We start from the raw sequence: 27,625 nt of genomic DNA, 5'->3' as shown, positions 1-27,625 counted from the left end.
TAGCTAAATAGATACATGAGAAATATAAAAGCAGATGTAGTGTAATCTAATTTTAATTCAATGAGCTTATTGTAAGCAAATGAGAAATTAAAAGTCCATTTTAAACAGATTAAAGAGGATCTATCACCGGAATATTTTGACACTATTTAAAGGCAGCATAGTTATAGAATGGGTCTGCTGAGTTATTGTGGAGCTGGTATAATAGGCACTAAGAACGAATACAATGGTCTCATTATGAGCCTGCTGTATTCATGAACCATGCCTTCCACGCACCATGCCATGGTGGATCGTATAGTTTTCTATGGGATCGCCTTTTCCAAAGGCTGCATTTGTTGGACCATACAGAACTGAACCAATCTAAAATTATGTATTATAGAGACGTAAAATTCTGGAAAATGGCAAAAGCATGGCTTAGGACCGATGTGTATATCAATTTATGGAGAGAAATAAGGAGAAAATGGAGAAAATTTAGGACTGTATTGACTGTGGTAGAAATACACACGCATTCATGGCGTGGCTGGGACGCAGTTGAGCTGGGGCAAACAGCATTGAACTAATGCGTTTTGCTGATAATTCACTACAAAATTACTATTAAGCTACTATTTCATGTTAACAGTTCATGAAACAGACACTAAATCATTATGTAATTAATTTTCAGGAAAACACACTAATTGGATGTGGCCAGCCACAGCTCAACTGCATCCAGGCCATGTCATGATTGCACACCCTTAATGATCTAATAGGATCAGTTGTGTGTTCCCTACCCTGTAAAAGAAACAGAAGCATTTTCTTGCAACTCCAGTCTCAAAATTCCATGCCAGCCTCCTGCCCACCCCACTCCTGCCCCATGAGAGGGAGCAGAAGCTCAAAAACTGTTGTGAATGGGCCTTATTATGGGGCATGGTTAAATTCCCCCTGTATTCTTCAAATATATATATATATATATATATATATATATAGTATATTAATCCAACTATGTGAACTATTTATGTATTTATATTTCAAATTTGAGCAAAATATAAAGAATAGTATAGGTCAGAGTGCAGTTCAGAATTCATTGCAATGCCTGCCAAGAGCAATCAGTCTTGATAAACTCCACTATTGTATAACTGATAATTATCCTGTATGGATATTTCTGAAGCATGCCAAATGCAGTCAGACTTGCTTAATCTATGCTTCGTTTATCCAGATGCCAGGCTGTATGCAAGTTTTAAAGGGTGACCAGCCTTCCAGAAACATTGTATGTTATCTAGTTAGACTAATACTGTTAAAATCAGGATGAAAAGTGGGTCTACGCAGTTCGGCATCCTTGGCAGTTGGTGTTCCAGCCACTCTCACTGTCTAAAGCGTTGAATTGTGCTTGTTCATGCATTTTCAGATTGTGCATCTGAATACAAATTATGGACAAGACAACTCAAATCACATTAAACATTGGGGATGTCGGCGAACTGAACAATACTTAAATGTTTTTGCTTGAAATACTATTAAAGGGCTTTCAGCATCAGGAATGAATGTTCTTATTCATTCATTTGAAACTTTACCCTAGTTTCTGTCAAGTGCCTGTGCTCCCTTATTTTAATGATTTCAAGTATCTGCAATTTCCTGACTGTTTACTGTTGTAGTATGTTCTTTGTGTTTCATTTCCTGGTCATAAATGAAAGCTATTTTGTTTTTCTCCTGTATGTCCTGTTTTTTAGTTACAATATTTGCTTTATTAATAAATGTTACTGCCTCTGGATTTGTTCATAATAAATAGGTTTTTATACTGTATATTTACTATATATTTATTGCTTATTTTACATAAGGCAATTGACAACGAGCAAGAAAATGTTTTGTTTTTCTTAATTGTTTCCTATATAATTATTAGACTATCTGCTGACCTATTGGATGTAGCATTGGTATATTATAGTAAGGGCCCAAAATTAGTGTATTTTTATGTTTACCATATTTTATTGAAATTGTAATGTTATTTTACAGCGCTTAAATTATACAGTATTTTACTCATCTAATAAATAAATAAGAGAATATTTATAGTAATATGTCTAGAGCGCCTGCTATATACATTATTACTACTTTGTATTTTATTTTATATTAGACCATTTTAGCAAGTGTACTTGGCATATTAAATATTTTGTAACTTGCTTGTATTCAGTGGCTCTAAAATTTGTATTAGTCAATGCAATACTGTATGTTTTAAACAAGGGGCGGGTATCAACTATTTTGTCCAGTTCTGATATGGAACCTCAGTCAGTAATAGCCCACAGTCATTCATCAAAGTTATTTCTACAGCTCTGTTCTCTATTTAGAGGCTGGGCCCAGAACCTGCAGCTTTCTCCCACAGAATTCAATAGGAGCTCAGTTATAATTCCTGTGGTCGGCTTATACACAGTGAATGAAGATTGGTTTTAGACTTGTCATTTGTGAGACAACTCTTTTAAGTACATTGCAGCAGCAGACTTGGTAACTAGAACCTTGTTAATATATTGGTTGGATTGCAGTAATTTGTCTAAACAAAAAAAAAGGATAATGAAGAAGGAAGTGTATAGGACAGTGGTGGCGAACCTATGGCACGGGTGCCAGAGGTGGCACTCAGAGCCCTCTCTATGGGCACCCTTGCCATCACTCAAGGGCAGTGTTGGTCAGACAGGACTTAAGGCCTCTTGCAGCTCAGGACCCTAGAAGGAAACTACAATGACAATCCAAACTTTTTCTCCTTCTTTCTACTGTATTGGCATCCTCAGATGCCTATACAATTCAAACCTGCGAAAGAGCGGGGAGTAATAAGTTACTGTTTAAATTATCGCATTGGCACTTTGCGAAAAATACATGGGTTTTGGTTGTAGTTTGGGCACTCTGTGTCTAAAAGGTTTGCCATCACTTTTATTTCTGTAAATTACCATCATTTATATCCCAATATTGCATTTTTAAGCAAAGTATTAAGAACAGAAAGTAGAATGTACAATTATCAAAACCTCACATTTCATGTTTTGTTTTCCAGCCCCCGTATGAGGTTGTCTTTCATTGTTTTCTCGACACAGGCAACAACAATCATGCCATTGACTGGAGAAAGGTAGGTGTCTGTACATGTATGTGCATGCTTTACTGAGATGTACTATATAATATAATAAACTGGTGTCATTTTTATTTATGTTTTCCCAATGCATGTTTTCCATAAATAAATTTGACAATAAAAGTATATATAATATGATATACTATGAAAGCATTTGTGTCATACAAAGCAATTTAATAAGATTTTTAGGAAGTTTCATTGTTTACTTCCTGTAGATAAACACTGGTCCATGGTCATGTGATGTCACACAGCTTTGATACTGTGAGTTTTGACGAGCCACCTGTGTGACATCACATGACGATGGACAAGAGTTTTTCTATAGGAAGTAAACAATGAAGAAATACAGCAAGAAGTCAAAAAGCAGAGATCTAGAAAACCGTGAAGAATTGATACAGAAAATATGTTGGAAAACCGATTAACTTTTCATTGCACAAACAATATCAATTATTTGCTGAAATGTGCTTAAAGGGAACCTGTCATCAGCAATTTGTCTAGTAAAAGAACAACTAGTATATTGTCAAACAGTGTAACACCTGCTAATTTTTGTTTCTTTCATGGTCCAGTCTGGCGGCATCATCCAGAAAATCCACTTTGAAGTGAGATCTAAATTGGTGTCTTAAAGTCAAGGAGAGTTTTACGCTAAAGTCAAGGTGAGGAGCTCTGAATGCCTCCTCCTCTCTGATTGAGATCATGCATCAGACTTCATGAGATCTGTTTTAGTGATGTCTCAGGATGCAGGACCATCAATTACAGTTGAAGAGAAAGCCTGGCTTCAGTGTTAAAATCTCCGCCTCCTTGACTTTATACAACCAATTTACATCTTACTTTAAAGTTGATTTTCTGGATGCTGTCACCACACTGGGTCATGAAAGAAACATCATCTAGAAGCTGCTCAGCTGCTTGACACCATACTAGTAGTTATTAGGTCAATTTCTTCTGACAGATTCCCTTTAAATTGGACAACAAATGTATAGCTCCATGTCATATACACTGTGAAAATCATTATTTGCAGTATACTTTTGCATACCATTGAAATGAATGCATACCTCCTCATGTATACACATGTAATTATGGCAGGAACAATTGCAGGGACAAGTAAAAACCTACAAAAGATCCAACACATTCTATTTGATAAATGTCAATAAAGATGGGGAATACAGATTTAGGCTACTTGCACACTGCCGTGTGCCTGCCATAACGTAGCACGATGGGCACACGGCAGCGCGGGTAGAGGAGGAGGAGGTGAGCGCCGCTCACCCCCGCCCCTCTCCATAGGAAGATATGGGCCACGGCGCCGTAATACGGGAAAAGATAGGAAGATATGGGCCGTAAAGATGTCCTATCTTTTCGCGGGCTACGGAGTGGTACGGTGCCGCACGTGTGCTGCACCGTACCGCTCCTGTACTGCACCGTACCGCTCCTGTACTATGCCGTGAGCCCATAAAAGTGTATGGGGGACGTATATCGGCCACATATACGTCGGCCGTATATATGTCCCCCATACATGTGTGTGAATGCAGCCTTAGGAGGGAAAAGTAGCCCAATTTTCATTACTGCTACCCGTAAATCAAGGTACAGTTCCATAAAAGGCCCCTTCTTAATATAACTTCTAATGTGGTTGTATAGTAAAGTAGCAATTTCATCATGATGATCAGGCAATTTGGGGCCAATTCAGATGGCTATATATGTGGTTCTGGCTTTCCTTGACAGACTATGACTTGGTTGAGCTCAACTCAGTAATTTATGATGCTAGTTAGTTTCACTTTCGCCCAGGGATGCATCTAGTCCATTTGATGCCCACTACTTATGTCCCTGTGACTACATCATGAGATTTTAACGTAGTTAAACTTTGAGGACACGACTTCTGATTCAGCTGATTTCTTTGTATTCAGCTAACCAGGAAATGATAATTAAAAAGATGCATCTTTTTCTTTGGTCGCATGTTTTGAATTTTATCCTTCTTTTTTGTTGTGTGTTTCCCAATAAAAAACATTAGTAATAGAATCCAGACACATGGAAAAAATGATTAAAGTTAAACAGAAACATTCTCTTGTGTCAAGTAACTAATCTACAGTTATATTTTGAAGGAAAGATTTCTTCGGGTATAGATATTTTTGGTCTTACAGGACAGCCAGACTTTCTTTTTTTAGCGTAAAGATATTGTAAGATGGCAGACAAAAAATGGTAGTATAAACCAGCATCAAGTGAATGCCATGACATAAGAAGTTGGAATGGCATATTGTGGCTGTATATCTCTTTCATTTCTATAACTCACTGTTACATTGAACTACAATAAAGCATATTAACCACTTCGCGACCGCCTGCCGTGTATTCACGGCGGCGGTCGGGTCGCGCTGCTCACGGACTGAGCCCTCTCCCTAGCCGGTAAGTCTTTGCTGCATATTGCTAGCACCGATCGCGGGTGTTTTCACAGCGGCAGCCTCAAAAAGATAGCGGCACATGGGCGCCGCCTCCTTATCTGGGATCGCCGCTCCCCGTGACGTCATCGGGGGGCGGCCATCCGTCTCCATGGTAGCCTCGGATCTTCCGAAGACCCGAGGCTATTTCGTTTTAACCCCTTCATTACAATGTGCTGATAGCACATTGTAATGAATGAGGAGGAAAATCCCCATATACTGCCATACTGTAAAAAAAGTTTAAAAAAAGTTTAAAAAATATATATATAATAAAAAAAACTAAAATTTCAAATCACCCCCCTTTCCCTAGAACTGACATAAATATAAATAAACAGTAAAAATCATAAACACATTAGGGATCGACGCGTCCGAAAATGCCCGATCTATCAAAATATGATAACGTTTTTTCAATGCGTTTAACCCTGTAACGGAAAATAGCGCCCAAAGTCGAAAATGGCACTTTTTTGCCATTTTAAAAAATATAAAAAAATCTATAAAAAGTGATCAAAAGGTCGTACAGTCCTAAAAATGATATCATTGAAAATATTATCAAATTTGGCAAAAAATGACACCACCCACAGCTCCGTACACTAAAGTATAAAAAAGTTATTAGCGCCAGAAGTTGGCAAAATCAAAAAAAAAATTTTTGTACAGGAGGTTTTAATTTTTGTAAATGTATGAAAACATTATAAAACCTATACAAATTTGGTATCCCCTTAATCGTACCGACCCAAAGAATAAAGTAGACATGTCATTTGGGGCGCTCAGTGAAAGACGTAATATCCAAGCCCACAAGAAAATGGCGCAAATGCGTTTTTTCACCATTTTCACTGCATTTGGAATTTTTTGCCCGCTTCCGAGTACATGGCATGGAATATTTAATACCATCACTATGAAGTGCAATTTGTTACGCAGAAAACAAGCCATCACACAGCTCTTTACGTGTAAAAATAAAAAAGTTATAGATTTTTGAAGGTGGGGGAGTGAAAAATGGACATGAAAAAACAGGAAAGGGACCGGTCCTTAACCGGTTAAGGAGAATTTGCCTTTCTTCTACTAAATGCATGCCAAAGTAAATTACTTTATTGTAGCTCATTACTTAATGATGAGTTATGTTTTCAATCCACTTATACCCATAAGCATAAAGTGTCTGAATTGTTGTGAGGCCTATTTCCCTCTTAATGCCTTAGTTTGCCTTGACAACAAATCTTTCTAATGATATATGATCTAATCTTCTGTGCAGATAAATAAGTTTTCTATGGCATATTATGTTTCTGTGTAAATAAAGGGTCCCATGGAAAACCTTTAAATGAACCTCACTCTGCTTCCAAAGAATGAAAATTTTTTGCCAAAATCCTAAAAGGTTACCCCCAATGTTTATTTTCCTGTCCCCAACTAAAAGTTTACTCTTGATCATGGAGGATACATATGACAAATTAGCCAATTCTACAAACATTCAAACATATTGGGAAAAGGTAGGTACTGTGAAAGAGCCATGGACCCTGGGATAAAAAGAGAAATTCTAATTTAGCCCATGCTCTGTATTCTAACGTGATGCCAGTTGTCTCGAGTGATTCTTCATTTGCCCTGCAGTATTAGAACAAGCTGAAATTTTACCTGTTTGTTTACTTTACCACTTCTTCTTAGTATTGCCCTCTTGCCATATGTGTCTGGAAAATTTCCAGTGCATACATTTAGCAGTCCAGACAGGGAACAGCAATCGCTATATACTCCCCAGCAATAACTTTATACACCATCCCCAGTAATCACTATATACAGCGCCCAGTATTCACTATATGCAGCCCCCGGACATCACTATATACAGTTCCCAGCAACGACTATATACAGCTCCCCCAGAAACCACTACATACAGCTCCTCCAACAACCACAATATACAGCCCCCCAGCAACCACTATATACAGTTCCCCCAGCAACCTCAATATACAGCTCCTCCAGGAATCACTGTATTCAGCCCTAAAGCAATCACTATATACAGCCCCCAGTAATCAATGTATACAGCTTCCGCAGCAATCACTATATACAGCTCCCACAGTAATCACTATATACAGCCCCCAGTAATAAATTTATAAAGCTCCCAAGAAATCAATATATACAGCCCCCCAGTAATCCCTATGTATAGCCCCCAGCAATAACTATATACAGTCCCCAACATTAACTATATACAGTCCCACAGCATTAACTATATACAGCCCCCTATAATAACTATTTATGGCCTCCCTGTAACTATATACTGTCCCCTATAATACCTATATCCATCCGCTATAACTATAAATAGCCTGCCTATAATAACTACAGTCCCCCTATAATAACTATATACACAACCCTATAATAATTATATACATTCCCCTATTATAACCATATACACTCACCGGCCACTTTATTAGGTACACCATGCTACTAATGGGTTGGACCCCCTTTTGCCTTCAGAACTGCCTCAATTCTTTGTGGCATAGATTCAACAAGGTGCTGGAAGCATTCCTCAGAGATTTTGGTCCATATTGACATGATGGCATCACACAGTTGCCGCAGATTTGTCGGCTGCACATCCATGATGCGAATCTCCCGTTCCACCACATCCCAAAGATGCTCTATTGGATTGAGATCTGGTGAATGTGGAGGCCATTTGAGTACAGTAAACTCATGGTCATGTTCAAGAAACCAGTCTGAGATGATTCCAGCTTTATGACATGGCGCATTATCCTGCTGAAAGTAGGCATCAGATGTTGGGTAGATTGTGGTCAAAAAGGGATGGACATGGTCAGCAACAATACTCAGGTAGGCTGTGGCATTGCAACGATGCTCAATTGGTACCAAGGGGCCAGAAGAGTGCCAAGAAAATATTTCCCACACCATGACACCACCACCACCAGCCTGAACTGTTGATACAAGGCAGGATGGATCCATGCTTTCATGTTGTTGACGCCAAATTCTGACCCTACCATCCGAATGTGGCAGCAGAAATCGAGACTCATCAGACCAGGCAACGTTTTTCCAATCTTCTACTGTCCAATTTCGATGAGCTTGTGCAAATTGTAGCCTCAGTTTCCTGTTCTTAGCTGAAAGGAGTGGCACCCGGTGTGGTCTTCTGCTGCTGTAGCCCATCTGCCTCAAAGTTCGACGTACTGTGCGTTCAGAGATGCTCTACTGCCTACCTTGGTTGTAACGGGTGGCGATTTGAGTCACTGTTGCCTTTCTTTTAGCTCGAACCAGTCTGCCCATTCTCCTCTGACCTCTGGCATCAACAAGGCATTTCCACCCACAGAACTGCCGCTCGCTGGATGTTTTTTCTTTTTCGGAACCATTCACTGTAAACCCTAGAGATGGTTGTGCGTCAAAATCCCAGTAGATCAGCAGTTTCTGAAATACTCAGACCAGCCCTTCTGGCACCAACAACCATGCCACGTTCAAAGGCACTGAAATCACCTTTCTTCCCCATACTGATGCTCGGTTTGAACTGACCATGTCTACATGCCTAAATGCACTGAGTTGCCGCCATGTGATTGGCTGATTAGAAATTAAGTGTTAACGAGCAGTTGGACAGGTGTACCTAATAAAGTGGCCGGTGAGTGTACAAGCCCCCTATAACTATACACAGTCCCCCTACAATAACTATATATAGTCCTATAATGACTATATACAGTCGTCATATAATAGCTAAATACATCCCCCTATAATAACTATATACACCCCCCTATAATAACTGTAAACAGTCCTCCTATAATAACTGTATACAGCCCTCTATAGCTGTATATAGTCCCCCTATAATAGCTTTATATACCCCCCTATAATAACTATATACAGTCCCCTATAATAACTATATACACCCCCTATAATATCTATATATAGCCTCCCTATAATAACTAACTACATACATCCCCCTATAACAACTATATACCCCCATAATAAATATATACAATCCCCCTATAATAACTTTATAGGTAAAATAATAAAATTAATCTCATGTTCCATCATTCCCCTGATGCGTGCCGTCCTCATCTTCCCTCGTGGTGTCCAGGTGGATTTTGGATGTAAACAAAGATGGCGGCGTTCTGCTATAGGCAGCACCGTCACATTGCAGCACTGTGACGTCAGACGCTGCAACGTCACACACTGCGCCACCATCTTTATTTACATATTGTTCCCTCATTCTGCCATAGAATGATTGGTGGGATTCAACCTGGGGAGCCTGGAGCCAAATATACTGTTGTCGATTTGTGCGCCCAAATCGCTCACATTTGGTGGGGGTCCCCTTCAAGGGTAGGAGCCCTGGGGCTAGCTGGCTCTGCCTATAGTCTTCCATTCACTCACTGGAGTTCAAAGCTAGGTCTCATACCTTCACCAGCTCAGGTATATTGTCACAAAGGAGTAGAATAGGATTTGTCTGGCAATCTGTGATGTTCCAGTTAAAGGAATTGTCCAGGTTCAGAAAACTTTTTAAATATGCCTCTGGGGGTATTAAATAACAGCTCATACACACTTTCTCAAGCACTTTTGTTCAGCCGGCACACTGGCAGACTGATAGTGATGCGGCATCTACAACTAAGCACCTTCTACAGTGACGGTTGCAGACTAAAGCTGGCACACACACTGTCGACATGATGTCACTGCCAACCTCTGTATTCAAACAAAGGATGCCAGTAATGGGTGGAGCCGCAGCTTAACAGAAGTGCTAAACAAGTTGAATGTGGTCTAAAATAAAGCCATAACTTTTTGTTTCATGTGTTCTTCCCTATGGTTATTATATTTATAATCATAGTCAGCCATAAACTCACCCTTATTGGTACAAATCCTTGTTTGCCAATTATACTTTATGATTTAAGTTGCCCACGGGGGAGGGAGAACTAAAGCTCAAAGGAAGCAATGAAGAGTCTGTTTTAGCAGAAAGTATGGCCGTTCACCCCTCTACAGACCACATGTCCTGTGCATAGGATCAAAAGGGAAGAGCTTCATTCCTGCAAGAGTGTAACAATGGGGACAAAAGGAATTACATATCTCTTAATAACTTGGACATAATCTGTAGCCCCACTAACAGGATAGGATCAAGGGAAATTATATCATATGCCTTTTAAATTTCAGGACTCTGGCTGTTTGGGTAAAGGGCCAGATGATGTAACACTCCTGATTTTAAGCCTAGACACCCTAAATTTGGCATTGTAACCATTTTCTGGAAGGAATTATGAGATTTTATAACAATTCACCTTAAAATGTACTTCACTGAGGGAGCAGTATATTTCATATTAGAATATGATCAACCCTCGCTCAGTGACAAGCTGGGGGTGGGAGGAAAATCAACCAACTATAAATTATGTAGCTATGCAAATATGTATGTTTATGAAAAAATAAATAAAAACAAGTTAAAAAAAAAAATAATAATTTGGGGAATTCATCATTGCTTGATGATCTATCCACTGAATCCCAACAGTCAAATAACTGATACTCTTCATTTATTAAGGCTATCTGTTTTTATCCTTTATTTTTATAACTGTTTATGTATGTATTCTATGTATATTACATGTAACCATTTTTATCTGAGAATTGTATGTTTTCACTGCACTTATGTATATTAAACCCTTAAAACATAATAAGCCCCTGCTTGTGTCCTTAAAGAACTTAAGTTTATCACTCCTAGATAAATTATTAGGTAATCTGGTAGCTAATCGTGTATTCTGTAATATGAGTTTCCAAATTTTTGTTGATTTTGTAGAAAGACTGTGGGAGTAAAATTTAGAGTAAAGATGCCATCTTACATAGCTAGGCAGGTCTTTAAGTGCTAAATTGTGTGGCTCTCTAGCATACGTGCAGCCCTTGATGTAACTTAAGAGTGGTGGTTTGCCAAAATGAGCTTTATTACTTACTTTATTACTATTATTTTTATACTCCCAAAGACATAGATCAAAATTTTTTGAGTCCCAGACAACCACTTTAAGGCAGTGCTGGAAATTAGTGGCGGTCACACAAAATATGGGTGTGTGGGGGGGTAAAGCTCTAAGGAAGCAATGAAGAGTCTGTTTTAGCAGAAAGTAGGTATTTTTATACTCCCAAAGGCATAGATCAAAATTTTTCGAGTCCCAGACAACCCCGTTAAGGCAGTGCTGGAAATTAATGGCGGTCACACAAAATATTGACACATTGGGGCTCATTTACTAAGGGCCCGAATCGCCCATTTTCGTCAGGTTTCCCGACGATTTCTGTCACGGGACAGAAATTGGGGGCATGGCCATCAGACAACCCGACGGATTCGAAAAAACAGCGGAATTTAAAAAAGAGTTTGTGTCACAATATCAGCACTTACATGCACCGGAACAAAGAAGGTGGACTCTGGCGGACCACGGACACCTGCTGGATATCGGGCGCACGACCTTAGTGCATCCCAGCAGACCCAAATAAGCGCCGGATAACGCACCGCGGGATCGCGACTGGACCTGGTAAGTAAATGTGCCCCATTGGGCACAATTTTTTCACATTTTCACTTAATATTCTTTTTGACAGCCGTTTAGACATTAATGGCTGTGTGTTGAATTATTTTGAGGGCCACTCAGCAAGACTGGGTGTTGTGCAATAGTGTCAACCACTGCCACCCACAAACCACAGTTCACACTAGGATTGTTAAACAAAAACAAAGAAAAACAAGAGAAAGATACCGCATCCTAAGCTACATTCTGCGGACAGAGGAAGACATTGGCATAGATGTTACATGGATGTGGTATGTTTTACATATTCCCAGTATGTTTGCTGGAAATTTGATAACTTCTTTACAACTTTTTGTCATAGACCCTCTGAGCTCTTCTTTAATAGTAGCCTAACTAAGAAACTCCTGCCCTATTGCGAGAAAGATATGATAAAAGAAGGAAAAGGATAAGAAAGTTAATCCTTCTTCCTGCGCCCTATGCTCATACACAGTGATTGACAGTATTTCTTGTATATGGGTGATATACAAAAGACCGAAAGCCAGACTTTGTGAGTGGTTAAGGAGGAATCTCAAAGGCCAACATACATATCAATGCCCACTGATTCCTGAAAGTAACATTTATGTGCTGACAAAGTAAACATGATACGTTCCTAGATTATTTCCCCTTGTACTATATTAATATTTTCACTTGTGAGGAATTTGGCGCATCTTCTTTAGTAAACATTAAGTAATGTCATCACATTTTCATTCTGTGCAATATTTCACAACTGCATTACAAAAATCTGATTCAGTATGCTCATATTAATACAGAAAGTGATCAGTGCTATAGCATATCCTGTACATTCTCTTTGTTCTCAGATTTGTTAATTTCCTGTATTTCGACTTCCTCATGTGATGACATGACTGATGTGTGACATGCATTTCCTGATGCCACATTTCTTGACAAACTTTTTACACAATGATGTCTTTGATGTTAAAGTAAAAATTCATACTGAACAACAACATTTGTTCATTTTGTATTTTTTTGAGACTCCTCAGAGTAAGAATTTTGGTAAAATAACAAGTATATGGTATTGTCCACAGTGAAACTAATATCATAAAAAGTAGAATTGTGTTGACAACTAAACGCAAACCGGATGGAATAGCATGCTGCTGCAAGATACTGTGGTAACCATGCTGGTTCAGTATACCTTCAATTTTGAATAAACAGTGTCACCAGCAAAGCACCCCCACTCCATCACACCTCCTCCTCCATGCTTCACGGTGGGAACCAGGCATAGAGTCCGCTCGTTCACCTTTTCTGTGTTGCACAAAGACACGGTGGTTGGAACCAAAGATCTCAAATTTGGACTCATGAGACCAAAGCACAGATTTCCACTGGTCTTATGTCCGTTCCTTGTGTTCTTAAGCCAAAATAAGTCTCTTGTGCTTGTTGTCTGTCCTTAGCAGTGGTTTCCAAGCAGCTATTTTACCATGAAGGCTGCTGCACACAGTCTCCAGTTGTTGTAGAGATGTCTGCTGCTAGAACTATGTGGCATTGACCTGGTCTCTAATCTGAGCTGCTGTTAAAAACTTCTCCTCTGCAGCAGAGGTGACTCCTGGTCCTTATGTGAACCAGTTTCTTTGAAGCGCTTGATGGTTTTTACACCTGCACTTGGGAACACTTTCAAAGTTTTTCCAATTTTTTCGGACTGACTGACCTTCATTTCTTAAAATAATGATGGACACTCATTTTTCTTTACTTGGCTGCTTTTTTCTAGCCATAATACAAATTCCAACAGTCTATTCAGTAGGACTATCAGCTGTGTATTCACCTGACTTCTGCCCAACAAAACTGATGGTCCCAACCCCATTTATATGGCAAGAAATCTCACAGGGCACACTTGTGATGTGAAAACCTTTTCAGGTGACTACCTCTTGAAGCTCATCAAAAGAATGCCAAGAGGGTACAAAGCAGTAATCAAAGCAAAGGGTGGCTACATTGAAGAACCTAGAATGTAAGACATATTTTCAGTTGTTTCACACTATTTTGTAAATTATAAAATTCCACATGTGTAAATTCATATTTTCGATGCCTTCAGTGTGAATTTACAATTTTTATAGTCATGAAAGTACAGAAAACTCTTTGAATGAGAAGGTGTGTCCAAACTTTTGGTTTGTACTGTCTGTTGCTAAAAGATTACATAATATGATCTGCTTAGGGACACTTAGGGTGTGTTTACGTGTTCAGGCTTTTTCTTTATGGAGTTCTTGAAACCAAAACCAGATCTATATAAATTTTGACTTCAAAAATCGCATAAAGACATGTAATCACACCCAGGAGTAGATACTTAAGTGAGCATTTTAACAGGAACTAGTTACACCCCTTTCAACTGATGACATCATAAGGATTTGAGCATTAGCTGCAAATGTGAAGATTGTTTAGTTTCAGCAAAATTTTATTGAAAGAAAATAGAATCGTGATTTACAATAGGTCACAGCAAAACACACACCCTTTGCATGGGGAATTCAGAGTTTGATATGATACATAGCCATTGCAAATGTTTAGATTTTTTAGTCCTGTAAAAGGTTAATGATAAAGAAATGCTACCATTTAGGTCCAATCTAAGTGTCACCAGTGTTTTAAACATAACAATAGTTCACAAATAATAATGAGACCCCTGCAACCTTCTTAAAAAGCTTTGCAAACCCTAACAGTCATGGGGGGGGGGGGGGTCATTTATCTTATAATTTTCTCCTCTTTTTCTTTTCTTTTTGAAACTTTTTTTTGCACATTTGAGATATACACTCACCGGCCACTTTATTAGGTACACCATGCTAGTAACGGGTTGCACCCCCTTTTGCCTTCAGAACTGTCTCAATTTTGATATTTTGGTCCATATTGACATGATGGCATCACACAGTTGCCGCAGATTTGTCGGCTGCACATCCATGATGCGAATCTCCCGTTCCACCACATCCCAAAGATGCTCTATTGGATTGAGATCTGGTGACTGTGGAGGCCATTTGAGTACAGTGACCTCATTGTCATGTTCAAGAAACCAGTCTGAGATGATTCCAGCTTTATGACATGGCGCATTATCCTGCTGGGGTCATAAAGGGATGGACATGGTCAGCAAAAATACTCAGGTAGGCTGTGGTGTTGCAACGATGCTCAATTGGTACCAAGGGGCCCAAAGAGTGCCAAGAAAATATTCCCCACACCATGTCACCACCACCACCAGCCTGAACCGTTGATACAAGGCAGGATGTATCCATGCTTTCATGTTGTTGACGCCAAATTCTGACCCTACCATCCGAATGTCGCAGCAGAAATCAAGACTCATCAGACCAGGCAACGTTTTTCCAATCTTCTACTGTTCAATTTCGATGAGTTTGTGCAAATTGTAGCCTCAGTTTCCTGTTCTTAGCTGAAAGGAGTGGCACCCGGTGTGGTCTTCTGCTGCTGTAGCCCATCTGCCTCAAAGTTCGACGTACTGTGCATTCAGAGATGCTCTTCTGCCTACCTTGGTTGTAACGGGTGGCGATTTGAGTCACTGTTGCCTTTCTATCAGCTCGAACCAGTCTGGCCATTCTCCTCTGACCTCTGGCATCAACAAGGCATTTCCGCCCACAGAACTGCCGCTCACTGGATGTTTTTTCTTTTTTCGGACCATTCTCTTTAAACCCTAGAGATGGTTGTGCGTGAAAATCCCAGTAGATCAGCAGTTTCTGAAATACTCAGACCAGCCCTTCTGGCACCAACAACCATGCCACGTTCAAAGGCACTCAAATCACCTTTCTTCCCCATACTGATGCTCGGTTTGAACTGCAGGAGATTGTCTTGACCATGTCTACATGCCTAAATGCACTGAGTTGCCGCCATGTGATTGGCTGATTAGAAATTAAGTGTTAACGAGCAGTTGGACAGGTGTACCTAATAAAGTGGCCGGTGAGTGTATATCTTTAACCTTTATAGTGAGAGACTATGACTGCCCCATTTTCACTGTTGGATCCCACTTTCCCCATGGGTTATTATGTTGTAACCCTTCTCATTATATTTTTCTTAAAAAATCTAACAAACCTGAGTTATACAGTTAGAGAGCTGTACAATTATAATTATTATTATAATTGTGTGACAAGAGCTTGTCTAATCAATAATATGTAATATTGACCGGAGTTTGTTCCTCCCCATGTGATAAGTCTGTGATCTACATGCAATTACATCATCCCGTAAGCCTGATGCCTGATATGGAGGCCTTGATCCCATTCCTTTTCAGACAACTAAGGCCCCTTCTACACTTGCGTTTTTCATGCTTGTGTTCTGTGCGTGCTTTTGACGTGCAGAACTTGCATTGCACTCTGACCCATTGTAATCAATGGGCTTTTTCAGACTTGCATTTTTTTTCACGCACACACGCACTTTCTTTAACACGCGTTTAAATCTCAGCATGCTCTACTTTTGCAAGTCACGCGTGTGAAAGACGCACCATACAAGTCTATGGAGACGCATCAAAAAAGCATTGCACTGAAAATTGCGTTGGACTTGCATGTGTCTAAGAGTGCAATGCGTTTTTTGATGCGTCTCCATAGACTTGTATGGTACGTTTTTCACACGCGTGACTTGCAAAAGTCACTGACCAAACCCTGATCGCACCCTGATCAAACTCTGACGTGATCTGCAACGCAAGTGTGGAAGGGGCCTTAATAAGTAATATTGGTAGAATTAAATATATAAGGCAATCATGACTTACACCTATATTAATAAAGTAGGACAATGAGATTTTGTAGCATTTTAGTTTGTCTATACATTATTATATATGTATATAGCCTATGATATAATGGTATTTAGCAGAACAAAATGAAAGTACTTTTTAAAAATATTTTCATAGTTTCTGCTCATATATTATTTACGTTCATTTTTTATTTAAAAAAAAACATCATGTCAAAATAGCAAACTATGAAGTGCAAAACAAAATATGTACACTGCATGAAATGCTTTAATTAATACACAGCAAATTTCATTGTCTGCCAAATCAATCCAGGCTAACGTTGGCGGGCAATTTTGATGCAGATTCAACAAATATTTTTCCAGACATTTAGCAATTCAGTTGATACATAGAAACATCTGTGCACAAAAGTACATAGAATAGTATGCCAGAACACTGCATTTTCTACACACATGTATTTTTTAAAAATAATACAGATTTCACATTATTTTATTAATTTCCTATTTCCTGAAAATAATCATTATTACCAGGAAAAAGGAAAGCAGGCTTGTCATATTGAATTATCTGCTATGATTCATGTTCTCTGGATTAACGATATTATGTTTTTGCCTAATTTATTTATAATCATATATTTTATATTTACCATAACATTACAAAAGGTCTACACGTAATTTAGTAAATTTCATTTCTAACTGTGATCATAGCGTCTAAGAATTTAAAATAAACAGGTCTTAGCAGTGGAGACTTGAAAAGTTTGTTGCAATGCTAAAGTTTTTTACATGGGTCACATGCCAAGGGGAAGGCTTGTCCATGTGCAGCTTTTTATCCACTAAGTTGATAAGTTGCTCCAAATCACAAATTAATTTGTACTTCAAATATAATTTACCCACAATGCTTTGTCGTTTCAAATCCCCCTGAACAGAATTTTATTTTTTAGAGTGGTCAGCGGCTCAGGAGTCTATGTGCTTCATGACCCTTTGTTGTGTGGCTTGACATACAAGACCAGAGTTTCTTGATAGAGACCCTTTACATATAATTTTATTTTACTTTAAAAAGTCATAACAACTTGCTAATACTAATTTATATAACGTGTCTTCATGTTTGGCTGTATTTGGTAATACTGCCTCATTATAGTGCAGGTCAGTGATGGCTAACCTATGGCACTGGTGCCAGAGATGGCACTCGGAGCCCTTTCTATGGGCACTCAGGCCATCACCAGAGATGACTCCAGGTATATTCCTGCAGTCCCAGACAGCCCAGGACTTGCTGTGCACAGAGCTATTTTAAAGTGACAGCTCGACCTGGGACTTTTTTCTGCTTTATTGGTGTCCTCAGGGTGCTGGTATAAATGAAAACTGTGACAGAGAAGGGTGTATAAATCAGAGAAGGGAAATCGGCGCAAATTGGAAATATTCGGGTAACACGTAGGGAAAACGCGAATCGAGCCCTTAGTAAATGACCCCCACAGAGTTTATATGTACAGATTTTGATTGATTTTGATTTCAATTCCTTAACAAAGTATAATATCTGTCAAACAAGAGATTTGCCTGGGTTTAGGCCTGTAACTTACTCAAGATTATACAAAACCCCTTCTATTTTATAAAAATTAAAAACAGTCGCCAGAGCCAAATTAAGTGATATAGTTCATGACCAAGTGTTTACCGATGCCAAGTTTTCTTGCTGCTATGCTATTCCTTGCTAGTAATATGATTCTATTGTAGTCCTATTGTTTGTGACATAGTGTTTTGTGTAGCCCTGCTCATAAATTCCAGTGATGCTATTCTAATCCCGCTGACAAGTGCCAGTGATAAAGTGCAAGCCGTGAGGACTGTCATTTTATTACATGTAAGATCCACACTAGTCCTCTAAAACTTATGAGTCACAGAGCAGATGGCATAGCAGCAGCAAATCCACTCCATTTCCCACCCTAGAAAGTCAAATCTAGGTTTATTATAGGGCTCAATTGTTACTTTTTAAAGGGAACCTGTCATCAAGAACAGGCACAATAAACCTTACTCATCCCCACTGTGCCTTTGTTGAAAAGTGCAGCGCAGGCATCCCAGCTTAAATCTGCCTCCTTCCATCAGTAAAATATTTACCAAACTTTATGCGCCTTTGTCTATGTTGGCTCCGCCCATCACCGTTTGCCGATCACGGGGTGTGTGAAATGGTGAGAGCATGTGCAGTTTATGAAGATACACTGAGCTTTCAATCAAAAGAAGGAGGCATGGATCAATGGCAGCCTGGATAAGCAAGCAGTCTTCTATTCATAATCTGACTCTTTGGGGGATATTTGATACATCAAGAAGTGAAGCATCATTTACATTATTTGCTATTATTTCAGGGCTTCTAAGCCACTGATGTTGTGCAGAGGCACTGATAAGTGCCTTAGTGGCAGATCATTTTAGGTGATATGGGTCTTTTAAATGTTTACTAGCAGGTATTACTAGTGTGAGGGGTAAAATTCTGGTGACACAATTTTTTTAACACCGTAGTAAGAACTCTACATTGTTGATTCTGCAAAGCCAGCATGATAACACCTTATACAGACACTGCTAAAAAGTCAAATAATGCCAAAACTAAGGGCTGTGCGACACTTTTCTGTTGGACTTTGCACATTCTTTTAGGGGCACACTGCTTTCACAGGTATTTAAGAAGTGCCCACACCACATTTGTGACATACGTGTCTGTTTTGTGGTGCAGCTGCTGTAGGCAACACAAATTTCTGCACTGCGTTTTCTGTGTTCCAGTGCTCAGTGCTCAGTGCTCAGATTTAACATGCAAAGTCTGACAGAAATGTGTTGCAAGCCCTATGTTAAAGGTGCACAAAAAAAATAGGTGCACTCTGTCGAGGCAGTGCAGGGAGCGCCAGATTAATGCAGAATGTGCGCCAGAAATCCTGAATCTTGTGCCCCCGGCACACTACACAGGCACAGTTTGCACTGTTCTTAGTAAATGTGCCCCAGTGTCTTTGCTCATTCACACAATATAGTATTGATTTATGCAATGTTGGCTTAAAGGTATACATACCACTGAATTAGCCAATCAAACAGTACTGCACTGTTCTCTATCTATACATGTGAATTGGCTATTGTATCATTTCCTTTTCCTTTCCCATTTGTATATATCAATTAAGTATCTTGTTTCACTTGCAAATTACACAGCAATAGATGTCTGACTTGTACCCATGCCATTTCCAGCCAGGGGTATTGTCCCCTGAGCATCTGTCTAATTGTATTAATGATTTTTAGATACATTGAAAATAAAAATTGATTTTTTATTACTTTAAGTGACCCTATTGTGGTGGAATTTTTGTCTCTTTGGTTTAATCGTTGTTCTATATTCCACATCCTTGATATGTTCAGTACATTATTGGCAATCTTTGGCAAAGTATTTAATTGTTGGTCTTCCATACCACTGAATTAGGAAGTGTCCAAAACAGATGATGGAAGAGCAAAAGTTTGTAACACAATTTTTTTTTTACAGATCCAAAATTACTAAGGGACTTAAGGATTTGAGTCAGGTAATACCAGCTGGTGAAACATACATGCATGAAGGCTTTATGCAAGTAAGTGATACATAGTAGTTCTATCCTTGTTTATAATTCAATGTTTTTTTGCTAGTTCTTAATTCATTTGAAAACTTTAGAATAGTTTTAAGAAGGATGTCACTTTATGCGCCATACAGGTGTTTTCCAGGATTTTAAAAATGTTTATATAAGACATGGAGTTGCTATAAAACATAAAATGCTTATACTCTCCTCCTTCTATGCTCCTGTTTTCCTATACGACTGCCTGTCACTGCTATAGATTGATACAGTGTACAGGAGCACCAGCCTCTATAAACACACAAAGACCAGTAGTGATGGACGAGGCCATGGAGGAACAGGGGTGCCTAAGAGGTGAATATAAGTTTTTTTTATAGCCCCCCCCTCAAGCCATATATAAAAATGTTAGAAGCACAGGAATCCCCTTTAAACTTTCCTCTTACTCCATTCATTGTGAGGTATCTGCTTTTGAATCTCAAACTCTGATGGTCTGGCCTGGTGTAGATTGAGCTACAATATATGCTACTTCCTGACAAATGGGCCCTCCCACTTAGCCTGTCCCCCACATGATCCATTCTTTGTGAAAGTCGTATAAGAGTGCAAAAACTGACCCTGTGCCCCATGCCTAAATCATATGTTTAACACCAGAAACCTGCATAAATATATAACTTTCTTTCTGTATGTTCTTTTTATATGTTTAACAAATTTTTGCTTCCAAAAATTGCTGCTGCTTATTCCTATCAGAATTAACAGGTGTGTAGTCTTACAGTGATATTGACACTGATGTCGACATTTGCCTTAGACATGAGTGATACAATTTGTAAAGACCCTTAAAACAGCAGTGCTCTCATACAACCCCTTTAGCTCAAAGTCACCATTTGAGGAACCACAGCATCTGTTTGATTGTTGATTCATTTCAGAATATGCCAAAATATCTAATTCTCATGTCTTATCCGCTATTGTATATCGTTGTCTAATTACAATTATTTTGTTTTAAGACTTTCTCTGTCCTCTTAGTAGAATGCAGAAGCCTTACCAGTCTGACTCCTGACTTTAGAAAAGAAGCCGAGACAGTGGGTCAGAAAATTGAGGCTCATTATTCAACTTTTACAACTCCTACTTCATATTTGAAGCTTTAGTGTTATGCATCAAACTTAGTTGCTATGAAAGAGTTGTTGTAGTTACTGCATTTCACATTTGTAACTGTTACAGCACAATTACTGTGTGGCACAAGGTCATGTGCAGTATTACTGTATACAGCACTAACTGCACAGTCCTCTACTATGGTATAACATTTTGGACTAGCCAAGAAGACAACATTGTAGATCTTCTTTAAAGGGAACCTGTCATCAAAAATTGGCCTAATAAACCGCGACAAATAAATTGTCAAGCATTGTAACACCTTCTAGTTTTTGTTTCTTTCATGGTACATGGTGGTATAAAGTCAAAGATGTGGAGATTTTAACATTGAAGTTAAGGTGGGAGCTCTTCTTTACTGTGATTGACATCATGCATCAGACTTCAGGAGATCTGGTAATTGGATGCAGGACCATCAGTTACAGCGAAAAGGGGTTTCTAAGGAAGAGAGTCCTTGACTTCAGTGTTAAAATCTCCACCTCCTTGACTTTATACAAACACTTTACATCTCACTTCAAAGTTTATTTTCTGGATGATGCCGTCATACAGGGTCATGAAAGAAGCATGATCTGGAAGGTATGACAACATACAGATAGTGGTTTATTAGGTCAATTTTTGATGACAGCTTTCCTTTAACACATTATGGCACCTCTACATAATGCATCCTTGTGAAGGTAAATGCACTTGACTTACTAGTTGATGATAGGGTGCACCTTTACTTGCTATAATTAAATAGGTGGTAAAGCCTGGCAGTAAGTGGTAATTCTCATGTGCTTACTATTGTGTATGGGCACCTCAGGCTGCAACAGTGTGTATTTCAGCCTGTGATGTTCATGCTTATGTACAGGATGACTTCAAGGGTGTTCCTACAAAAACAATTCTCACATACTGTATATTCTCAGAATGTCAAAATAACATATTCTGTAATTTGATGTTCTGCAGTGTTTCATAGATCCAATAGCTGCCTCCACTAGTCCCTCTGTTTAGATTTTTGGTTGCCAACCATAACCAAGTCATAACTAAGATCAGATAGGTGGCATTTTCCCAGTCACCCAGACCTATATTCATGTGAGCTCCACCTCCTCCGAATCTGCTTGTGGCTGCCCAGCACCATCTAAAAATATGAATCCCCACACTATTCAATCCTCCTCCCAATCTCTCTCCCCCTGGCCACCTCTATCTCTGATAAGATTTCCAAGCACCATGCCCTGAACCTGCTCTGTGCACACCATAATGATCCAGGCTCTGATTACTAATGATTTACCATAAGTTAGGCAGATGAACAACTCACTTTATTAACCCCTTAATTTTAGCCTCCAAGTATGTGGCTTAAAAGGTTAATTTCCGTTGACATGTCACACAATTAACCCCTGATGTAGTTGAGTGAGGGTTAATATTCTGCATGTGTGGTGAAGCAGGAGTTAATATGCTTCATTGCATATAATGCATATTACACCACCAGGACCATAAACGTGCAGCATCTGCTCCTCTTCCACCTTGCAATGTATTGTTGGGTATCAAAAAGTTACATGTAAATCTTTCGGTGCAGCTTACTTATAAATTATACATCTATGTATAAATTATAATGTGACAGCTCAGCTAGTCCCTGCCCAAAAAGTCGAATTTTACACTGGGTGTCTGCAGTTGTAATCAGAGCAAAAAAAGCCCCAAAAAATGAATACAATTGTGAATACAATAATTAAAAGTTATTTTATCATTTTAGGATTACGATTTTGTGGGCAACCCCTTTAACCACAAATTTTCTGCAGGGCCCCACCTATCGTAGTTCCCCCCTGAGTAGATTATAACAGGAACATTTCTTTTAAAGCTTCCGTTTATCCAATAATTCAGTGTCAAACCTCATACTTAAATTTGCTTGTACCATTTAATACTAAATCAATTCTTTTAAAATAAAAACATATGGGAACGTTGGGAGAAGTGTATCTTTCTAAAGGGGGACTATGTTGAAAAATAAAAAAAAAAATTGAAAAAATTCTGGCTTCATTTCTAACACTTATTGAACCACCTTCGTATACTAGAAACTGGTCTGGCGTGTTCATAGGGAGCAGGGCGTCCTATAGAGTGGGCGGGGCAGTCCAGGGAAGAGGCTGCGTCTCAGACGACCCCCTCATGAATACGCCGGACCTCTTACAGCACGGTTTGACATTTCTAGTGGCAGTTCCTGCTAGTGTTATTGGAGGTTTCCGATAACACTAGCAGTGTAACACTCCTGCATCTGTTGTAGCACTAGGAACTGCTTACTTTAGTGCCGTCTGTACAGGTGACAGGTCCTCTTTAAGTAAATAATTTTTACTGTGTGCATGAGTGTATAAATGTAAGGGTAAACAAATATGTATATTTTCTGAGGGGGTAAGAGACCCCATTCAGAAGTTTGGTATGGGACCCGCCTCTCCTACTTACATTCCTGCTATTATGTTTTGTGAGACTGGGCATTTTTGGAAGTGGATATACTAGGAAAAGGGTGTGATTTGAACTGTTACATTTTAATGCAAAACATTATATTTGTGTGATTACATTGTGAGCCCCATAGGGACAGGGACTGATTGGCAAGGTCTGTGCAGCAATTTATATATATATATATATATAAATAAAGGAATTATTATTAAAAGACAGGTGTTATATCTTTTCGGTTCGAGGATGCTGTTAGAAAACAGTAGGAAAAACAATATAATCCACTTAAATATATTATACATAAAATACTATTACCGTATGACCTGTGTGAGTTTGATTATATGCAATACAATTTAGGACAAATTAATTCAAAATGATCCGTGATTCAGCAAATGCAGCAGAATCATGTGGCTTTCATTTCTTTTGTAAAATCTAAATGTAGCTGAACAGCATCTGGTGACTACGTCATTCCTTAACTGATCACAGACCACAGACTAGATTTCTACCCCAGTAGTAACTTAGTCTTAGAATTTTAGGGCTGTGTTCAGATGAGAAGCTGTGTTAGGTGCCTACTCCCCAGATTCAAGCACAATTTATGGAGAAAAAAAAATCACAAAGAATTCATGATAGTTAAAGGGGTATTCCAGTAACAACAAGGATCTAACTTGCTGATTGGAGGAGGATGCAGTGATGGATCCCCCAACGGATCACAAGAACAAGAGTCTATTGTACCCCCGTTGCACTCCAATAGAATGCAGTGGCCGATCGCGCTGCCTTTACATTCTCTGTTTACAAACTGACGGAGATATAGGAGTATGGCACTCCTACCTCCATCATTGCCAAAGAGATGAATATAGCAGCAGGATGCATGTGCGACTGGCTGCTCCATGCTATTGGGGTCCAGGCAGCTACATAGGATCCCCGTTCTTGATCTCCCGCCCCTTGATCAGAAAGTTAGCTCCTGTTCTGTGGGCTAACTACCGTATATGCCGGTGTATAAGACGACTGGGCGTATAAGACAACCCCCAACTTCTGCCCTAAAAATATAGAATTTGGTATATACTCACTGTATAAGACTACCCCTCTCCCAAAAGAAAAAAAGTCTGCTTAAAACTTTGCAAAACAAACAAGAGAGCAAGTGCCTGGTGATCATAACTGTAAGCTGCGATATTAATGAAGTTCCGACATGCTTCTGTAAGTGCCGCCTGTGACCCCCAGCTCTGTGACGCCGACCGCTGTGACAGGGTGGCTGCATTAGCATACAGCGCGCCGCCCCGTCAGCGCGTACTAAGCCTCTTCTAATGACCGTGAGAGGCGGACTGCCGCGCATGTGCGGCGGTCCCAGGAAGCGGCTCTCTGCGCCCTGACCGGGGAAAAAAAACACCTCACACAGTGCGGCCCCCGTATATCCGGCGTATAAGACGACCCCCCACTGTAGCCATTATTTTAAGGGGTTAAAAAGTAGTCTTATACGCCAGTATATACAGTAGTTGTGACTGGACAACCCTTTAAGATGATAATGTTCTGTCATGATAAAAAAACCTCTGAGAAGAACCATCCACTAGCCACCATTGTTCATTAATAGTGTTCAACCAGAGGAGATCCATAAAAAAGTTTCTTTGCCACTCTTTTGTGTGTTTGTGGGGGTCAATGTTTAGTCACATCTCTGCTAAATCTAGAAACTAGGTATTGGATCTCAAATAATTGATTTTTGTGACATCCATGTTACGATTCTGTGTGTTTGTGGCAGTGTTGGTCATGAGTATACAATCAATAAGAAATGCCACACATGAATATTATGAATTTAAATCAACCAAGAAAACTCAATTTTTATAGGCAAATGAGCAGATTGAGAAGGCAGGAGGAAGAAGTACGGCTACTATAATTATTGCTCTGACGGATGGCAAGCTGGCTGACCAGATTCCTGTGTTGACAGTAAAAGAGGTGAGTGCTATACTTTATTCGCTGTCACTCATCTGATTTCTTTTATTAATTTTACTTCAGATGCTATTTCACTGGGCCTTTTTCTTTATGCTTTTTTCAGGCTGATAAAGCTCGAGGTATGGGGGCTAGAGTCTACTGTGTTGGAGTTCTGGACTTCAAGATTGAGCAGGTGGGTATAAATTTTATTTAGCAATCTTATGTACCGAAGCTGAAATTATTTTGGCAGTAGTATATGAAGTGCTGTATAGCACCTTGGTTCTGACAGATACAGCATTGTGTAGTACAGTACAGGTGCTGTTGGGTGCCATAAAGAAAGATATGTACTAGATTAACACAAAACAATGGTGCTCCAAAATTACCTTTAAATGTTTAGTTTATGGGGTTTGTCTTTTACTAGACTACGTGTTTCAACTTAAGCTTGGAGCCATTTAGAAACGTAATATTTTTTTTAAAAAAACAAAACTTTGTTGTGACTATTGTGCTCTCCCACAGTGTATAAAGACTTCATAATTCTCATGTAGACAATTTCTTAACAGTTGTTTTTTAAACACTTTCCTCCATAGTCAATTATTGTGAGTGAGAAATTCAGTTAGCCATACAGGGCACATTTCTGCTCTATAAGCAGCAATCTCAGACATTTAATGAACTCTACCATCAAATCAAACATGCTAAACCATGGTCATTGTTCGAGGATTTGTAACTGTGATAATCCATATTTGTTATCCATGGCCTCTTTCCTTCTAAAATCATTTTTAAAAATTATGCTAATGATCCAGAAGGGTTCTGGGGGGCATCACCAAAGCCCATCTGTGCTTTGGCTTTACAGGCTGTTACACTGTGCAGGAATGCTTCCCCCTCCCACTGTGTGAGATTACAGCAGGCAGCTGGAAGCCTTTCCGAGACTCCCAGTCAAGTCATGTAGCAAGCCACATTACACCCTGTTGCAGTATGTTTTATGTATAATTAGCCCACCTCAGGTTCTATGACCATAGGGCAGTGATGTCGAACATTTTATAGACAAAGTGGCCCAAACTACAACTAAAACCCACTTATTTATTGAAAAGTGCCAACAAGACAATTCAAACAGAAACTTGACAGCTACCTGCTGTCACAGCTTTTAATAATAGGTATATACATGTCACTCCTTAGATATGTCACATATTCAGTGGTGCTCAAGCTAGGGAATCACCCCATATGATATAATATAATAAATACTTGGCCCTCAATATTATGCAAATCTTATTTTTTAATTTTTCCATTTATTTTGTCATTTTAAATATGGAATGCAATCCAAAGTATAATACATTGGTCTTAAAACATGAACTTTACCAGATACGGATTGCCCAGGAAAATGTGTCCACAGAATACCTGAAATACAGAAGGTAATGCCGTCAGTAAATCGGTGGAGTAATCTTGATGCCACGTATTTCTTATATTGTAATATCACAGCTTTCAATCGGATTGGCATCTTAGGCAATTTTGTATTACTTGTAGTTTCCCTTTAGTGTCCCCTAATTGGGAAGAATCGCAGGAGCTCCAAAGATAGTCCAGCCCTGTGCACTCCTTCTTGTACCTGCTGCAGTTTCAGGCAGCCAAGGATGTGTCACACTAAAATAGCAATGAGCGTAGAACATTCCTGTTCTTTCTTACACAGCGGGAGGAGGCTTGTCTGCCGAACTCTGTACTGGGGTTACAGTCTAAGTGCCCATGTTGACGGCTCTGAGTGCAACCCCTTAGCACCCATGACATAAGTTCCACTGCCATGAGAGGCTTAATTAATTTTTAAAAAATGAAATAAACCCTCTTGAAAAATAAATAGAATCCTAAACAAAAATAATTATCCTATATGCTAAACGCTGTAACCAACAAAATAAATTCTGACACAATGAGGGTAATGCATTAATATAGTCCAAGTCCGCAATTGCAAAGTCAGACGATACTAGTTTTTTGCTGTGCCAT

At 39.2% G+C, this 27,625-nt stretch overlaps 1 protein-coding gene across 1 annotated transcript in view; it reads left to right on the top strand.

Annotated features, from left to right (window-relative positions):
* The window catches only part of ANTXR2 (ANTXR cell adhesion molecule 2), a 145,352-nt gene that overhangs the window by 14,710 nt on the left and 103,017 nt on the right, over positions 1 to 27,625 (top strand). Inside the window, exons 4-7 of the mRNA XM_072114472.1 lie at positions 2,999 to 3,070; positions 20,113 to 20,194; positions 25,559 to 25,666; positions 25,767 to 25,835. Of these exons, the coding sequence (XP_071970573.1) occupies positions 2,999 to 3,070; positions 20,113 to 20,194; positions 25,559 to 25,666; positions 25,767 to 25,835 (331 nt within the window). The remainder of the gene's footprint in view (positions 1 to 2,998; positions 3,071 to 20,112; positions 20,195 to 25,558; positions 25,667 to 25,766; positions 25,836 to 27,625) is intronic.

Source organism: Engystomops pustulosus, chromosome 1 (genome assembly GCF_040894005.1).
Source record: "Engystomops pustulosus chromosome 1, aEngPut4.maternal, whole genome shotgun sequence".
Lineage (NCBI taxonomy): Eukaryota > Metazoa > Chordata > Amphibia > Anura > Leptodactylidae > Engystomops > Engystomops pustulosus.
This window is presented reverse-complemented; position numbering and strand designations above follow the sequence as displayed.